General features: G+C 39.3%; 1 protein-coding gene across 9 annotated transcripts in view; it reads right to left on the reverse strand.

The window, feature by feature from the left end:
- Positions 1 to 15,784, reverse strand: part of IWS1 (interacts with SUPT6H, CTD assembly factor 1) — a 66,164-nt gene that overhangs the window by 42,743 nt on the left and 7,637 nt on the right. For all 9 annotated transcript variants that reach the window (XR_010944500.1, XR_010944499.1, XR_010944501.1 and 6 more), the window contains exon 3: positions 1,289 to 2,360. Coding sequence is in view for 6 of the 9 variants with exons in the window: in XM_067742256.1 (XP_067598357.1) it covers positions 1,289 to 2,360 (1,072 nt within the window). In the remaining 3 variants the exon portion in view is untranslated. The remainder of the gene's footprint in view (positions 1 to 1,288; positions 2,361 to 15,784) is intronic.

The following is a 15,784-nucleotide window of genomic DNA, read 5'->3' on the forward strand; positions in this document are numbered from 1 at the left end:
TCAAGTAGTAAAGATTGGAATATTTTGTGGAGACATGGAGTCTCTAAATAGAGTCCCTCGGAAACTTCCTTCAATTTGGGCATTCAACAATGTTTAACAACTGAAGACAGGTACCCATGGGAGCTCAGTCACTGTCTAGATGGGATGTAGTGCATTAGCTGTCAAAGAGACCACAGTTAACTCTGGATAAGGTTGGGTTTTCATGTAAAAGTATTCTTTTGAAACATTACCCTTTCCAGTAAAAAAAAAGGACTTCCCTGGTGGTCCAGTGGTAAAGAATCCGCCTTACAATGCAGGGGAAGTGGGTTTGATCCCTAGTCAGGAAACTAAGATCCCACACAGGGCGACTAAGCCCTCATGCCACAACTACTGAGCTCGCAAACCTCAACTAGAGCCCGCATGCTGCAAACTACAGAGCCCATGCACTCTGGAGCCCGCGCACCACAACTACAGAGCCCACACACCCTGGAGTCTGTGCGTCACAACTAGGGAGAGAAAATCTGCAAGCCACAACTAGAGAGAAGCCCGCGGACAACGAAGAGCCTGCGAGCTGCACGAAAGATCCCATACGCCGCAACTAAGACCTGATGCAGCCAAAAATAAATAAATAAAAAATCTTTTAAAAAATTTATATTTTCATAGAAATCTTTCATATTGCCATTGCAATGCAGTCTAGTTTATCATTTCGAGGCAGTCAGAACTTAACAAATGCTGCTAGAACAACAAAGGAAATTTAATATTAAGACTTGCCAATGAGGGAAATCCCTGGTGGTCCAGTGGTTAGAACTCCAGGCTTTCACTGCCAACCTCATGAGTTCAATCCCTGGTGGGGGAACTAAGATTCCACAAGCCACATGGTGCAGCCAAAAACACCAAAACAAAAAACCGAAACACTTGCCAATGAAAACCAGTGTCCTGGTGATATTTTAGAACATCAAGTTGAATAAGAGAATACAGACCTAACATTCCAGGAAAAGAAACAATGCTTCATAGTTATAAGCTTAGACAACAAGTAAAGCTATGGAGGGACTTCCCTGGTGGTCCAGTGGTGGAGAATTTGCCTTCCAATGCAGGGGACACAGGGTCAATCCCTGATTAGGGAACTAAGATCCCACATGCCATGGGGAAACCAAGCCCACGTGCCGCAACTACTGAGCCCGTGTGCTACAGAGCCTGCGTCCCACAACTAGAGAGCCCGTGTGCCTCAACTAAGACCCGATGCAGCCAAATAAATAAATAAATAAATAAAAGTAAAGCTAAGGATAAACAGCCCAAAATAGTCCCTTACATGCTTTCTCTTCATCGTCACTATCAGAAAGCACAGCAGCTTTCCGCTTCGCTACTTTCTCCTCCACCCCCTCTTTTTCTTCATCCTCATCGCTGTCAATTTTGGGCCTTTTTGGTTCTTCCTCCTCGCTGTCAGAACTGTTGAACCGCTTCCTGTCTACATGGGCATCTGAATGAAAGGGGTCAGCCTGCATTTCTGTGTCCTCTCTCTTATTCTCCCCGTCACTGTCCTCATCAGACTCCGGCTTCTGTCTGTGTCTGGGGGCTGCCTCGGCTTCTGAATCGCTGGCAGGCCCCTTCTGAGGCTCCTCGCTCTCAGAGTCACTGGCTTGGGGCTTGGGAAGCTCCTCATTTTCAGAATCACTGGCGTGGTGCCTTGGCGGGTCCTCGCTTTCCGAATCGCTAATTCGGGGTTTGGGAAGCTCCTCATTTTCCGAGTCACTGGCTTGGTGCCTTGGGGGGTCCTCACTTTCCGAATCACTGATACGGGGTTTGGGAAGCTCTTCATTTTCCGAGTCGCTGGCTTGCTGCCTTGGCGGGTCCTCGCTTTCTGAGTCACTGATCCGAGGCTTGGGCAGCTCCTCACTTTCAGAGTCACTAACTCGAGGCTTGGGAAGCTCCTCATTTTCCGAGTCACTGGCTGGGTGTCTTGGGGGCTCCTCGCTCTCAGAGTCACTGACTTGGGGTTTTAGAGCATCCTCTGTTTCCGAGTAACTGGCAGGACTTTTGGGGAGCTCTTCGACCTCTGAATCGCTGGCAGGGGGCTTCCTAACATCTTCATTTTCGGAGTCGCTTGCGTGCCCATTAAGCAGCTCCTCGTTTTCAGAGTCGCTCACAGGTAACTTCCTGGGCTCCTCATTCTCAGAGTCGCTCCCATGGTGATTGGCATCCTCGTTTTCAGAATCACTCGCAGGAGGCTCTGCATGCCCTTCAAATTCAGAGTCGCTGTCCTTTTGCCTTTGAAGCTCCTCACTTTCAGAGTCACTGGCATTAAGATTTGAAGGGTCATCGTTCTCAGAGTCTGTCACATGATGTCTTTTGTTGAGACCATCTTCTCGATCACTAGGTTCATTCTGAAAAATCAAGGGAGAAAAAATTAGGAAAGTGCAAAAAAAGCTTTGGTAGTAAAAATGTTAAAAATTTTCAGCTTAAAAAAAAAAGCAGGAATACGCATGCTTAAATGTAGAATTCTCATCCTATACGTATATAGAAACATCCCACTTTTAAAAAGGCCATTCATCTGTGAAATGGTAGCATGGTTTAGATCCCAAAATGAGGAACGATAACCTGCCTTCATGAATCTGTAAAGCACAGATCCCCAGATTACTCTACGGTACCTTATACTTTGAAAAGCTAGATTAAACAACAACAAAAAATAAACCTTAACTTTCTCATATAATTCTAGCTCCTAAATATATTCTTTAAGTACATACAAGCAAACACGTACCCAAGTTCTCTTAAAAAAGGAACATTCTTGGGTTTTATAACGTTAACGTTCTTTTAAGGAAGAGAACTATAAAACTTTACTTTATTTAAAGGGCCAAATTATACTTAGGGCACATTCTCCCAAGTGAATCTGAACAAATAAGGAGAGGAGCAGAGGAGCAATTAACAGAGCCAAATACCATGTTAGGGTCTCTCCTCCTGCTAGTTTACTCCTCACGAGAGTATTTTTCATGATAAGAAAACTGAGGCTTACAGCAGTCTTGGACATATATCCAGTAACCCTGGCACAAAAGTTTAAGTTTTAGGGAAAACACTGACTAATCTAGCTATACTAACAAATAATGTTATATGAAGTAATCTGAAAACTCTAGGGTACAAATTTGATATTATAGCTATGTTTTTTAAATGCAGAGAAAAATATATAAAACTAAACATATCAAAATACTAATAACTAGCATGTGGGGAATTTTTTCCCTTCTATAATAGTATCTTTACTTTCAGTAACATGGTAATTAATATTCTGGCTTAAAAAGTAAAGTACTTCTGTGTTTGGGTTTTCCCCCTTAAAGGTTTACTGAGCCAAATTTTTTTTTTTTTTTTTTTGCAGTACGCGGGCCTCTCACTGTTGTGGCCTCTCCCCTTGCGGAGCACAGGCTCCAGACGCGCAGGCTCAGCGGCCATGGCTCACGGGCCCAGCCACTCCGCGGCACGTGGGATCTTCCCGGACAGGGGCACGAACCCGTGTCCCCTGCATCAGCAGGCGTACTCTCAACCACTGCGCCACCAGGGAAGCCCTGAGCCAAATATTTTTCTTTAGAATATATGACGGACATTTCCTGAACTTACCACAGATCAATTTTCAAGGAACAAAGAGCCTTTAATAAAGTATATGTCCACCATATCACGCAATGAAATAATTAAGCAGTAAGAGAATATACAGTGACAAGATAAAAGGCATTAAAATGTTTTCACAAAACCCACACTTTAACTTGCTTCGGGCTCATTTAAAGAAGATTAAGTATGTTGTGTCTACAACTTCAGAAAGAGTACAAAAAATTATAAAATAAGCTTATAAAATATGTTTGAGGGGTTTTCCCCTCTATATTTCATTGCCATCTTGATAGCACAGAGTTCCAAAGATACAGTAACTGCTATACATATTCATTCAAGTATAACACATTCAGGAAACTTTCTAAAATAATAAGCTTTTCAAATTTCCCAAAGATATTTTTCTTTTATTATCACGGGACACTCACAGCATAGCACTGGATTCCCTGTCAGTCATACACCCTACTACCCCAATGAAACTGGCATTTATCTATTAAATTAGGACAGGAGAAATAACATAGAACCTTTTGATACAGTACAAGATATAGTACTCTATATATTTTTAGAAGCTTACTCTTGGCCATACTTCAGAATTTAATTCTTTTATATTTTAAAAGAATATAGATGAAAAAATTAACTATCCAGAATGTAAGCCCTAAGAAGGCAGGCATTTTTTGGTCTGTTTTCTTCACTGAGAAGGCACACTCTGTGCTTCAGAGCACAGAATGGTGTCTGGTATACACAAAATCACAGTAAATTCTTACTAAGTAATTACTTACTTACCTACTTACTTACTTACTTACTGTGTAAGAAAGTAATTACTTAATTTTCTCATTTAATAAAAGGAGTTAAATGAGAATAATTTAAAGTGAGGAATAATTAACTCAACAAGTATTTGTTTAATGTCTACTACGTGCAAGGTGCTAGGAATCAAGGCTGAACATGTCTCAGTGCCTGACCTTAAGGAAATGTTGTCTAATGAGCCAGCCAAATATACCATAACAATACAGTATAACATGCACTGTTACGAAGGTATGTGTGACATTCTGAAAGCCTACCGGAAGTGATCTATATGAGACTAAGCTATAAAAGGTGTGTAGACAACAGGTATTGGGAATTAGTTTGTGATGACTGAATTAAGAAGTTAACTGCATTACTGAGGGCAGAAGACGAAACATATAGGTACCAGCAGAGGCAACTAAAGCAGGAGGCAAAAGGGGAAATTGTTAACTGGCTTTTGGAATGCTTTCCATGGCATACACATGACATAACTCTAACAACATGTTCGTGTGTGACTCAGCTGCAAACAACAGAAATCATCTCAGGCTAGCTCCAGAAAAAAAGAACAATCTTTCCAGAATCAAAGTGGAATAAATGGCTAAAGGCTCAAGAAGGGTAGGAACCAAGGCAGCTCAGAAGCTTAGGAAAGGAAACTCAAGGACCTTTCACTAGAGCACTATCAATAACATGACTCAGCTCTCACGTTGCTAAATTTCAGTGTCCAGGATCTAAATTTTAAATTCCCAGGAGACATAATCTAACGGGCCACGGCAACAGAGGATGTCGTTACTCTGTGACTCAATGCCAGAGCAGGGGCACAGCACTGGGAGCCACTCCCAAAGAAACAAGAGATACCATGAACTGAGTAGTCTTCCCAAAACTTATCTGTTACACTCTACCCTGGACTTCCCAACACATGGTGTATGCATTCCAAACAAGCAACCATTACAAGGACATTACATGTAATTCACGATTGTGAAACTTATGAATTCCCATCAATTTTTGAGGAGTCTCATAAAATCCTGAGTATCTATCCATTATGTGTGGCACAGTGGGGAAAACGTGGGAAATCACTGCAGTAAGAAAGTACTGGTCGACAGACTCAAGTTAAAGAAGGCAGTTAGGTGAAGACATCATAGGATTTGTGAAAAGAGTTAAGCTTACAAGTTATCAAAACACTACTCAAAAATTTTAGACTGGTTTCAGCAATTAGTCTAAATTGCAAACTTAAAAAATATCCAAAATACAGTTTTTAAAAAGTCAAATATGAGTACAACAAATCAATAGTAGAAGCTGCCATTTAAATGCTATTTCTTAATGATATTTTTAAAAATCCCTAATTTTACCTGTCAGAGAAATTGAGCACTTTAAGTGCCCTCAGAGGCTTTAGAAATGTCTATAATGCCTCACACTTCCCTCTTATGATCATTTACATTGTAGTTATAAATAACTTCTGGTTACCCATAATGAATGATCTGATCGTTTATCTCAGCAATCAAACAGTAACACACTCTTTATGACCAGTGCCATAATATACATGCACAGAGATAATTAACATTTTTAAATTACAAAATAAATAATAAAACTGCTGTAAAGGCAAACATCAATTTGTAAATTACAAAGTAGTATAAGAGTGTCAAATAGGAGTCCTTGTAAAGAACCAAACAACTCAGGACACCTGTTTCCAGTAAAAGAAACTCAAAACTGTTGAACTTGCATTCCAACCTTCCATCATAAATTGGTAAAACATTCAACAACAAGTCACACAGTAAATTCCATGAAGAAATATGTATAGGAGCATTTTCAAAAACGTTTTACTGGACTTTAGTTCCAGAAGATATATTTGAAATCCTCGTCTTGGAGTTTGTCAATACATATCATCTTAAAAGCATAAGGAAGAATCTGGGAAATCCAGTTTTTACTACACAATGCTGTTAATCCAGGGTAGGTCCTGGAATGCTACAAGGCTTTGACTCTGAGAAACTCCAGCTTTACAGCAAGCACACACACACATAACAAAATGAAGATGTATACCAGTGTCCTTTGTTGATCTTAGAGCTGGTTGATCTTAGAATCAGTCAAAAACAGAAGCACTCCTGATGAGTACTAGAAAAAGAAAATGTCTACACAAAGCCTAAGAGTTTATAATGGGGACTTCCCCGGGGGTGCAGTGGTTAAGAATCCACCTGCCAATGCAGGGGCCACGAGTTCCATCCCTGGTCCGCGAAGATCCCACGGGCCGCGGAGCAACTAAGCCCATGCGTCACAACCACTAAGCTTGCGCTCTAGAGCCCGCGCACCACAACGAAGAGTAACCCCTGCTCGCCGCAACTAGAGAAAGCCCGTGCTCAGCAACGAAAACCCAACGCAGCCATAAATAAATAAATAATTTCTGAGAAAAGTTTATAATGATGAAGCAAACTCCTGCCTACCTCTCCAGACTCATTTCTGCCCTCTCACCACCATCAACCCTATGTGCTGCAGCAGCAGTTCCCAAACTTTTGCATAAGAATAACTTGGGGAGCTTTGGAGGAAAACATACAGATTTTTGTGCTTCTCACCTCCAGATATTAATACAGTCAGTTTGGGGAAGAGGTCAAAGAATCTGCATTTTGACATCTAATCCAAGTGATTCTAACCACACATTATAATTTTACTGCAGACACATGGAACCACTAACTTCACTGTTACCTCCATGCTTTTACCTCACCTTGTCCTTTTCATACCTCAACACTAGGCAAAAATACCCCCTTCCTGAAGCCTCTTCCATCCTCCTCTCTAGGTAGAATGGACTCTGCCCCATATAATGTGACAGTTCACAACGTGGACTTTAGTGTCGGTAAGACCTGGGGTTCAAACCCTAGCTCGCAGCCACCTTCTACTGTGTAATCTAGGGAAATTTTCTTAACTTTTCAAAACCTCAATTCTTCAATATGACAGAGTCAGAAATAGTTTCTATAACTTAGAGGGCCGTTCAGAGGACCAAATGCATGTAATGTAGTTAGCATGTGCCTGTGAGCATTCAATACATGTTGTTAATCATTTATAACAAAAATATCTTATTAATTACGAAACATTCACCCTTCAAGACTCAGCTCAAATACATCATCTATGAAGGCTGAGCTGGTCAGTCATTCCTTCTTACATGTCCCCATAGCATCCTGTATCTCTACCTCACTGAAAAGTGATTTTTTACACATTTATCTTCATAATATGATTGAATAAATGACCTTAAGATCAAAATGATCTTAAGATCAAAAAATCTTTTACCTTCAGTATACAGAAGATACTCAAATTAAATTCACTGAAATAAAACAAACCCACAAGACAATGCTTAACAAAAAAGAACCAAAGCAAAACAATGTTCTTCTCCTCAATTTGGTAAACTCAAAGACAAAGGCTGAAACCAAACACAAAAAAAAGAAGTGTAGATGGAATCAAAAGAACTGGTAAGAAACAGGGTAAACAAGGACGGCCAAAGCCAACAAGAATCTTCTACGGGCTCTGATCTACTCCCCATAGGAATACTTTCCTTATACTAGCACAACGTCTCTGTGGAAAGATCCAAATGACCGCAGACTGCCATCTTTACTCAATTCAAAGTAAGGTTGGAGCTAACAGGGCTGCCACCAACTTCAATGACAGATGGATGGTTGTGCCCACTAGGCTTTGCCTACAGTCAGAAAACAAGGAGAAACCATGTGGCATTTCCAAACAACCTCTTCCTCGATTGTCCCACATACTACTTTTTTCCTGTGAGAACCTCAGGAAGGGAACACTACTTTTCTATGCAGATGAAATCTACAAGCTGTATTTTTATTTTATATTTTAAAGTTTTCTTTTTTTAAAAAATTTATTTATTTATATTTATTTTTGGCTGTGTTGGGTCTTCGTTTCTGTGCGAGGGCTTTCTCTAGTTGCGGCGAGCGGGGGCCACTCTTCATCGCGCTGCGCCGGCCTCTCACTGTCACGGCCTCCCTTGTTGCGGAGCACAGGCTCCAGACATGCGGGCTCAGTAGTTGTGGCTCACGGGCCCAGTCGCTCCGCGGCATGTGGGATCTTCCCAGAACAGGGCTCGAACCCGTGTCCCCTGCATTAAGCAGGCAGATTCTCAACCACTGCGCCACCAGGGAAGCCCAACAAGCTGTATTTTTAAATGCTTATTACCTTCAATGTATTTCTGTGGAATAAAAACCAGCTGACCACAATCCACAACTAATTTCACACTGTTCAATTTTTTTTTTTTTTTTTTTGGCCGCACCTTGCAGCATGTGGGACCTTAGTTCTCAGAACAGGGATCGAACCCATGCCCTCTGCCCTGGAAGTGTGGCGTCTTAACCATTGGACTACCAGTGAAGTCCCCAAGAGAATATTCAAGTAAAACAACAAAAAAATTAGAACTGGCAACTAGTTATAACTAGGTCACATTCATGCTCAAATTGCTTTATTAAAAAATGTGTTTCCAGTGATGACTATTCAAAACATTTAAAAAAAAATCATTCCCCTTTTCCCTATCTGCCCTACCGTCAACATTGTGTGAAGATTCTGAGTTCTCAAAGTGCTCTACACAGAATAAATATACTTGAAAACTCCCCTGATATTCATATCCCTTTTAGAAACCTAGCCCAAAAGATGTTAATAACCTAGAAACAAATAATTTAAATATGTAATCAACTTATTACTGCAATTGCTTATATATACATTTCTTTAAGAAACCAGGCCTAAACTTAAGAATATTATTTTTAAATTTCATTTCATAAGGTAAGTCTCTTTTGCTTTAAAACAGTGGGCCTCAACCTCATAAAGATTAACTCTTAACTAGCCCCCTAAGAAATAATCTGCCTAATTACTATAGAGGCTAATTGTAAAATAATTAAAGGAAATCAGATTATGTCCCCTCAAAATATGCCTCTGACATAAAAATTTTGATCTGAAGGCAATTAACAAGCAGTAAACACAAGAGTAGCTCTCTCTACCTTCCCTCCTTTTCCTTCAAAAGGCAGGATATTCCCATTACTGGAGACAGACTGTCATTAGCTCAAAGACACCAGCAGAGCAATCAGCAAACAAACTTTACTACATTAGTTTCTTCCCATATATTTACCGTCGCAGTCTGTCACCCTTGGAAGCCTAGAACTGCTTTCCTTTGTCCTGTCACTTCTCCACAAAATTATTACTCTTTGTTGAAGATGTTATATAAACTAGAATTCTAAGCTACTGCTTTGAGTTACTCTCTGTTGAGTTTTCTCCTGTGTGATGTATGCTGCACATGTTAATAAACTCGGTTTTTTTTCACTTGTTAATGTCTTTTTGTTAAAGAATTCCAGCTGAAAACCTAAGATGGGTAGGGGTAAAATTTTGCCTCCCCTACATAACATAACTGCTATTACAGTTTTCAGAGCTGCTATATAAGTTTTACTTAGCCCTCATAATAATTATTTTAACCCACTGTCAAGATGGTGGAGCTAAGGCTCAGAGATGAAATAATTTTTCTAGGAGCTGACAGTCATTATGGTTATTAAGTGGCAAAGCCAATATATGAAACTACATTTTGGCCATCACACTGCCTTTCACTCTGAAGAGCTATGCAAATACAAAATTTTATCATCATCACCTAAGAGAGATTTGCTGTTATACCACCTAACCCAAACAATTCTTCAGTATCATCTTCCATTAAGCTATCCCACTTTCCAGGTCACAATACTCATTCTTGAAATATAACAAGTCCTTCTCAATTCTAGGCCTTTGAACCTGCGGCTCTCTCCAGCTAGAATCATCACCAGCACCCCTAACCGGCTTCTCCATCTGGCAATAATGTCAGACTCGTTCCTCAGAGTCCACTCAGCCCACCCTCCCATCCTCCCATGGCCCTTTGTATGTGCCCTTTCTGTAATTTTAAAATATATTTTAAATTATTTGACGCATGCTAGTAAAAATAGGTAACCATATAAAATGATGGGACAGTTATTCTAACTATTCTCCCTTTGACTTTAAATGTGCCAACACAGGAAAGTATAAAGAAAATTAAAATCACCTTTAATAACCCAAAGATCACCATCATTTCTAATTTTTACAAAGAATTTCTTCCCAATCTTTTCTTTGTGTTAATTTACTTTAAAAAAGTAAACAAGGATCTAGAATCACAATTAATTTAATGACTGTAACACACTGAATTCTCCCATGTCACAAAGTATTCTTTGAAAACAATTTTAATGGACCCATTGCCATTCTTACAAATGTTCTATTTATATTTTAATCACTAGTTTTTTACATTGTTGGATACTTCTTGTTTCCTTTCTTATGCTTTCTACACGTCATTTGTCCATTTCAGTGTTCTCAGCCTAAGGGTAGCTCTGGGTTCTCCCCTAAGGGGGTATTTGTGAATGCCAGGGACCATTTTTGGTTGGCAATGACTGGAAAGGATATGTTACTACCATTTTATTTAATGTTTGGGAACCAAGATACTAAATGTCTTGCAATATACAGGCCTGCCTCCAAATGCCAACAGCTGGCTTACTCAGAATCATCTGTTTAGGAAAGCAGCACTGGGCTGCTCTCCATGCAGAGGAGGCCACAGACAGGACCCACACACACACAGGCAGGAGAACCAGTGAGATGAAAGAGCCAAATGGCCTGAACAGAGACTGTGGTAATAGACAAGTAAAGCATCCTGGGTTCTTCTGGAATGTGAATTGGGGAATATGGAGAGGTTTGACCAATGATTAGAAGAGATAAAAATGAAGCCAGATGAGGACTTCTGATATGAAAATGAAAAGCTCTGCTGACCCACTCTCCAGTGAAACTGGTTAAAAGTATTTAAAAACAACTATTCAAAGCCCCTGGAAATGGTCCTAAAGACAAAGAGAGAATAAAGAAACATCTATCCAAGAAAATCTACAAAAATTTGGTAAGAGAAGCAGAAGTATCTGGTATCTGAACCAAGACCACTCCTCACTTTCAACTTCACAGCTCAGTCAGAAAGGCTCTACTCCAGGCTGTTGCAGCCAAAAACAAAGGGTACTCTTTCCCTCCAGCTTCCAGGGGCAGGGTGTCTTCCCAGGAAGAGCCCGATGTCAGCATTTCTCATTCTGCCTCCAGCTACCTGCTGCTGAAGGTAAGTTCCAGGCAAATGTAATTGCAAGTGGGGGCTCCCATCTTCTGCCCAGCACTCAATCACAGTAAGAAGGCTCTGCTTTGGGCACAGCACACTGACAATACTGGGGCCCTGATCACCCTTGCCCCAATTTGTGTGACAGTGGTTCCATGCCAAGAGAGGCAAGCCAGGAGCACCTCAGGCTGCTATCAAATCCCCACTGCACACTGAGAGCTCGGCTTCTAGAACTGGAATGTCACTCAGAAAGAAACCTGCCGTCACCCTCTCCCCACCCCCTACCCCAAACTCCAGAGCCCCGGCTCAGAGATTTTGCTTGGGGAAAAAGCAGGCAGTAAAGTAGATAGCTTCTAATTTTTCCCCAAAGGAACCTACTTCATTTGTAACCAAGCTTGGGGACGTTCAGGCTAAGGCACTTTCACTAACACTGGAGACTGGTGGAAGGCACTTAGAAGGAGATTCAAAATACAGAATAAACTGTAGGCCAGCTAGTTTGCAGGAGATAACCAGGTAATAATACAGCTGGGAAGAGCCATCCTGAGGTCAGAACAAAGCAAACACAGACCTCAGAAATTATTCCTTCAAAGGAGCCCGAATTTGATTAGACTAACTTGTTGAGCAATTTATGCCACAGGGCATGGCTGGAAATAACAGAGTCATCAGTGGAGTTTTTTGTTTGTTTGTTTGTTTTTTGCAGTACGCGGGCCTCTCACTATTGTGGCCTCTCCCGTTGTGGAGCACAGGCTCTGGACGCGCAGGCTCAGCGGCCATGGCTCACAGGCCTAGCCGCTCCGCGGCATGTGGGATCTTCCCGGACCGGGGCACAAACCCGTGTCCCCTGCATCGGCAGGCGGACTCCCAACCACTGCGCCACCAGGGAAGCCCCATCAGTGGAGTTTTAACAGCTGATTGTAGTCAGAGAAAGAGCAAAAAAGAGCCCTACTAACACCACCGTCATCCCAGGTGACTGTGAGCATGTCCCAAACTGCACATCTCTGAGGATGCAACACCAGAGATTTAAAACTGCGGGTGAGGAAACAGCATTCACTAAAATCATCCAGCTAGTCACTAAACAATTACTCTAAAATGTCCAGTTTCCAACAATAAATTAAAAGGCATGCAAAGAAACTGGGAAGTATGACCCATAACCAGGAAAAAAGCAGGCAATAGAAACTGCCTGTGTGAGCAACCAGATATCAGATTTATCAGGAAAAGACTTCAAAGTGGCCATTTGTAAACATGTTAAAAAAAATAAAGGCATGATGACAATATCATATCAAATAGAGAATATATATAGAAATAGAAATTTGACTCATCACCTATAAGAGTAACCCAGTAAGATTAACAGCTGACTCCTCAACGGAAACAATGGAGGCAGAAAGCAGTGGGATAACATATTCTAAGTGTTCAAATAAAAACTATCAACTAAGAATCCTATATCCAACAAAGCTATCTTGCAAAAATAATTAACAAAAAAGAAATGAAAACTTTTCTAGATAACCAAGAAAAGGAAAGAATTTGTCAAGCAGACCCACCATACAAGAACTGCTAAAGGAAGTTCTTCAGGCTGAAAGCAAGTGACCTCAGTGAATCCACATGAAAAAACAATAAGCACCAGTAAAGGTAACTGTGTAATTATGAAAGACAATATAAATGCATATTTTTTCCTTTCTTAATTTAACTGATTTATGTAACAGTTGCATAAAGTAATATGTATATACTGTCTTGCTGGACCTGTAATACATAAGACCAATGACAGTAGAAAGAAGGTGGGTGGGAACAAACCCGTATTACACTAAGGAAATAACTTCTATAACAATGCATTGTTGGATTTTAGCATTAATAAATATAATATGTATAACAATAATATTACAAAAAGAGAAAAAGAATAGAGCCACATAGTACTAACCTTACTATATACCATTGGAATTAAGCTACCGTAAATCTGAAGCTGATTCTGATTAATATATGTGGTAAACCCTAGAGCTACCACTAAAAAAAAAAAACCTCAAAACCATAGTAAAAATATTATTAAAGAAATTAAAATTGCACAGAGTATTAAAAATATAACTACAATAATTTGTTAACGAGTACACTAGAGAAAAAGACAAAGTGTGACATCAAAAACATAAAATGTGGGGGAGAGCAAAAATGTGTAACTTCAGCATGTACTTGAAGTTATCAGCTTAAAGCAGACTGCTATAAGATAGTTTACGTAAGCCTCATGGCAACCCACAAAGCAAAAAGGTATACTAGATATACAAAAAGAATTTTTTTTAAGTAATCTAAGCATACCGCTAACAGAAAATCATCAAACCACAAAGGAAGAGAGCGGGGAGAAGGAAAAAAGGAATGACAAAACAGTCAGAAAACAAAGAACAAAATGGCAATAATAAGACTCTACCTATCAATATTTACTTTAAATGTAAATGGACTCAATTCTTCAACCAAAAGATAGAGTGGTTAAATGGATGGGAAAAACAAAAACAAAAACTGAACTATATGCTGTCTACAAGAGACTCACTTCAGCTTTTAGGACACACGCAGACTGAAACAAAAAAAAAAAAGGATGGAAAAAGATATTCCATGCAAATGGAAACCAAATGAAAGCAGGGGTAGCTATATTTATAATCAGAGAAAATAGACTTTTAGCCAAAAACTATAATAAGATACAAAGAAAGTCATTATATTGTATAATGATAATAGAGTTAATCCAACAAGAGGATTTACCATTTGTAAATATTTATGCACCCAACATTAGAGCACCTAAATATTAACAGACCTGAAGGAAGAAATAAGCTATCAACACAATAATAATAGGGAACTTCAATGCCTCACTTTCAATAATGGATAGATCATCCAGACAGAAAATCAATAAGGAAATATTGGGCTTAAACCACACGTTAGGCCAAATGGACTGAACAGACATTTACAGAACATTCCATCCAACAGGAGCAGAGTACACATTCTTCTCAAGTGCACATGAACAATCTCGAGTACAGATCATATGTTAGGCCACAAAGTAAGTCCTAATAAATTTAAGAAGACTGAAATCATACCAAACTTCTTTTCCGACCACAATGGTATGAAAGTAGAAATGAGTATGAGTATGAGAAGTACGAGAAGAAAACTGAAAATTTCACAAACATGTGGAGATCAAACATCATGTTGCTAAACAACCAATGAGTCAAAGAAGAATTCAAAACATATCTTGAGACAAATGAAAATGGAAATATTGATATAACATACCAAAATTTATGGAATACAGCAAAGCAGTTCTAGGAGGGAAGCTTACAGCAATAAATGACTACATAAAAAAAAAAAGAATATCTCAAATATCAACTTTACACCCCAAGGAACTAGAAAAAAGAAACTAAGCCCAAAATTATTAGAAGAAAAAAAATAACAAAAATCAGAGCAGAAATAAATGAAATAGAGACTAAAAAGACAATAGAAAGGTCAATAAAATTAAGACCTGTTTTTTTTACAAAAGATAAACAAATAGACAAACATTTAGCTAGACTTACCAAGAAAAAAAGAGGACGGAAAGAAAACTATAAAGGAAAGAAGAGACATTACAATTGATACCACACAAATACAGAGGATAATAAAAACTAAGAACTGTATGCTGAGAAATTGGACAATCTATAAGAAATGGATAAGTTCCTAGAAACATACAATCTACTAAGATTGAATCATGAAGAAACAGAAAATCTAAATAGACTGATCACTGTGAAGAGATGGAATCAGTAATCAAAAACCACCCAACATAGAAAAGTTCAGGACCAGATGGCTTTACTGGTGAATTCCACCAAACATTTAAAGAAGAATTAATACCAGTCCTTCTCAAAGAGTGCCAAAAAACTGAAGAGGAGGGAGCACTTCCAAACTCATTTTATGAAGTCAGCATTACCCTGATACCAAAATCAGACATGGACACAAGAAAGGAAAATTACAGGCCAATATCCTTGATGAACATAGATGCAAAAATCCTCTACAAATTATTAACAAACAAAATTCAGCAATACATTAAAAGAATCATACACCATGGTCAAATGGGATTTATTCCAGGGATGCAAGGATGGTTCAACATCCACAAATCAATCAATGTGATATACTATATTAACAAAATGAAAGCTAAAAATCACATGATCATCTCAACAGATGCAAAAAAAAAGTAATTCAACATTGATTCATGACAAAAACTCTTAACAAACTGGGTAAAGAGAGAATGTATCTCAACATAATAAAGGCCATATGACAAGCCCACAGCCAACATCACACTCAATGGTGCAAAGGTGTAAGCTTTTCCTCTAAGATCAGGAACAAGAC

This window comes from Pseudorca crassidens, chromosome 6 (assembly GCF_039906515.1).
Source record: "Pseudorca crassidens isolate mPseCra1 chromosome 6, mPseCra1.hap1, whole genome shotgun sequence".
In the NCBI taxonomy this organism is placed as follows: domain Eukaryota; kingdom Metazoa; phylum Chordata; class Mammalia; order Artiodactyla; family Delphinidae; genus Pseudorca; species Pseudorca crassidens.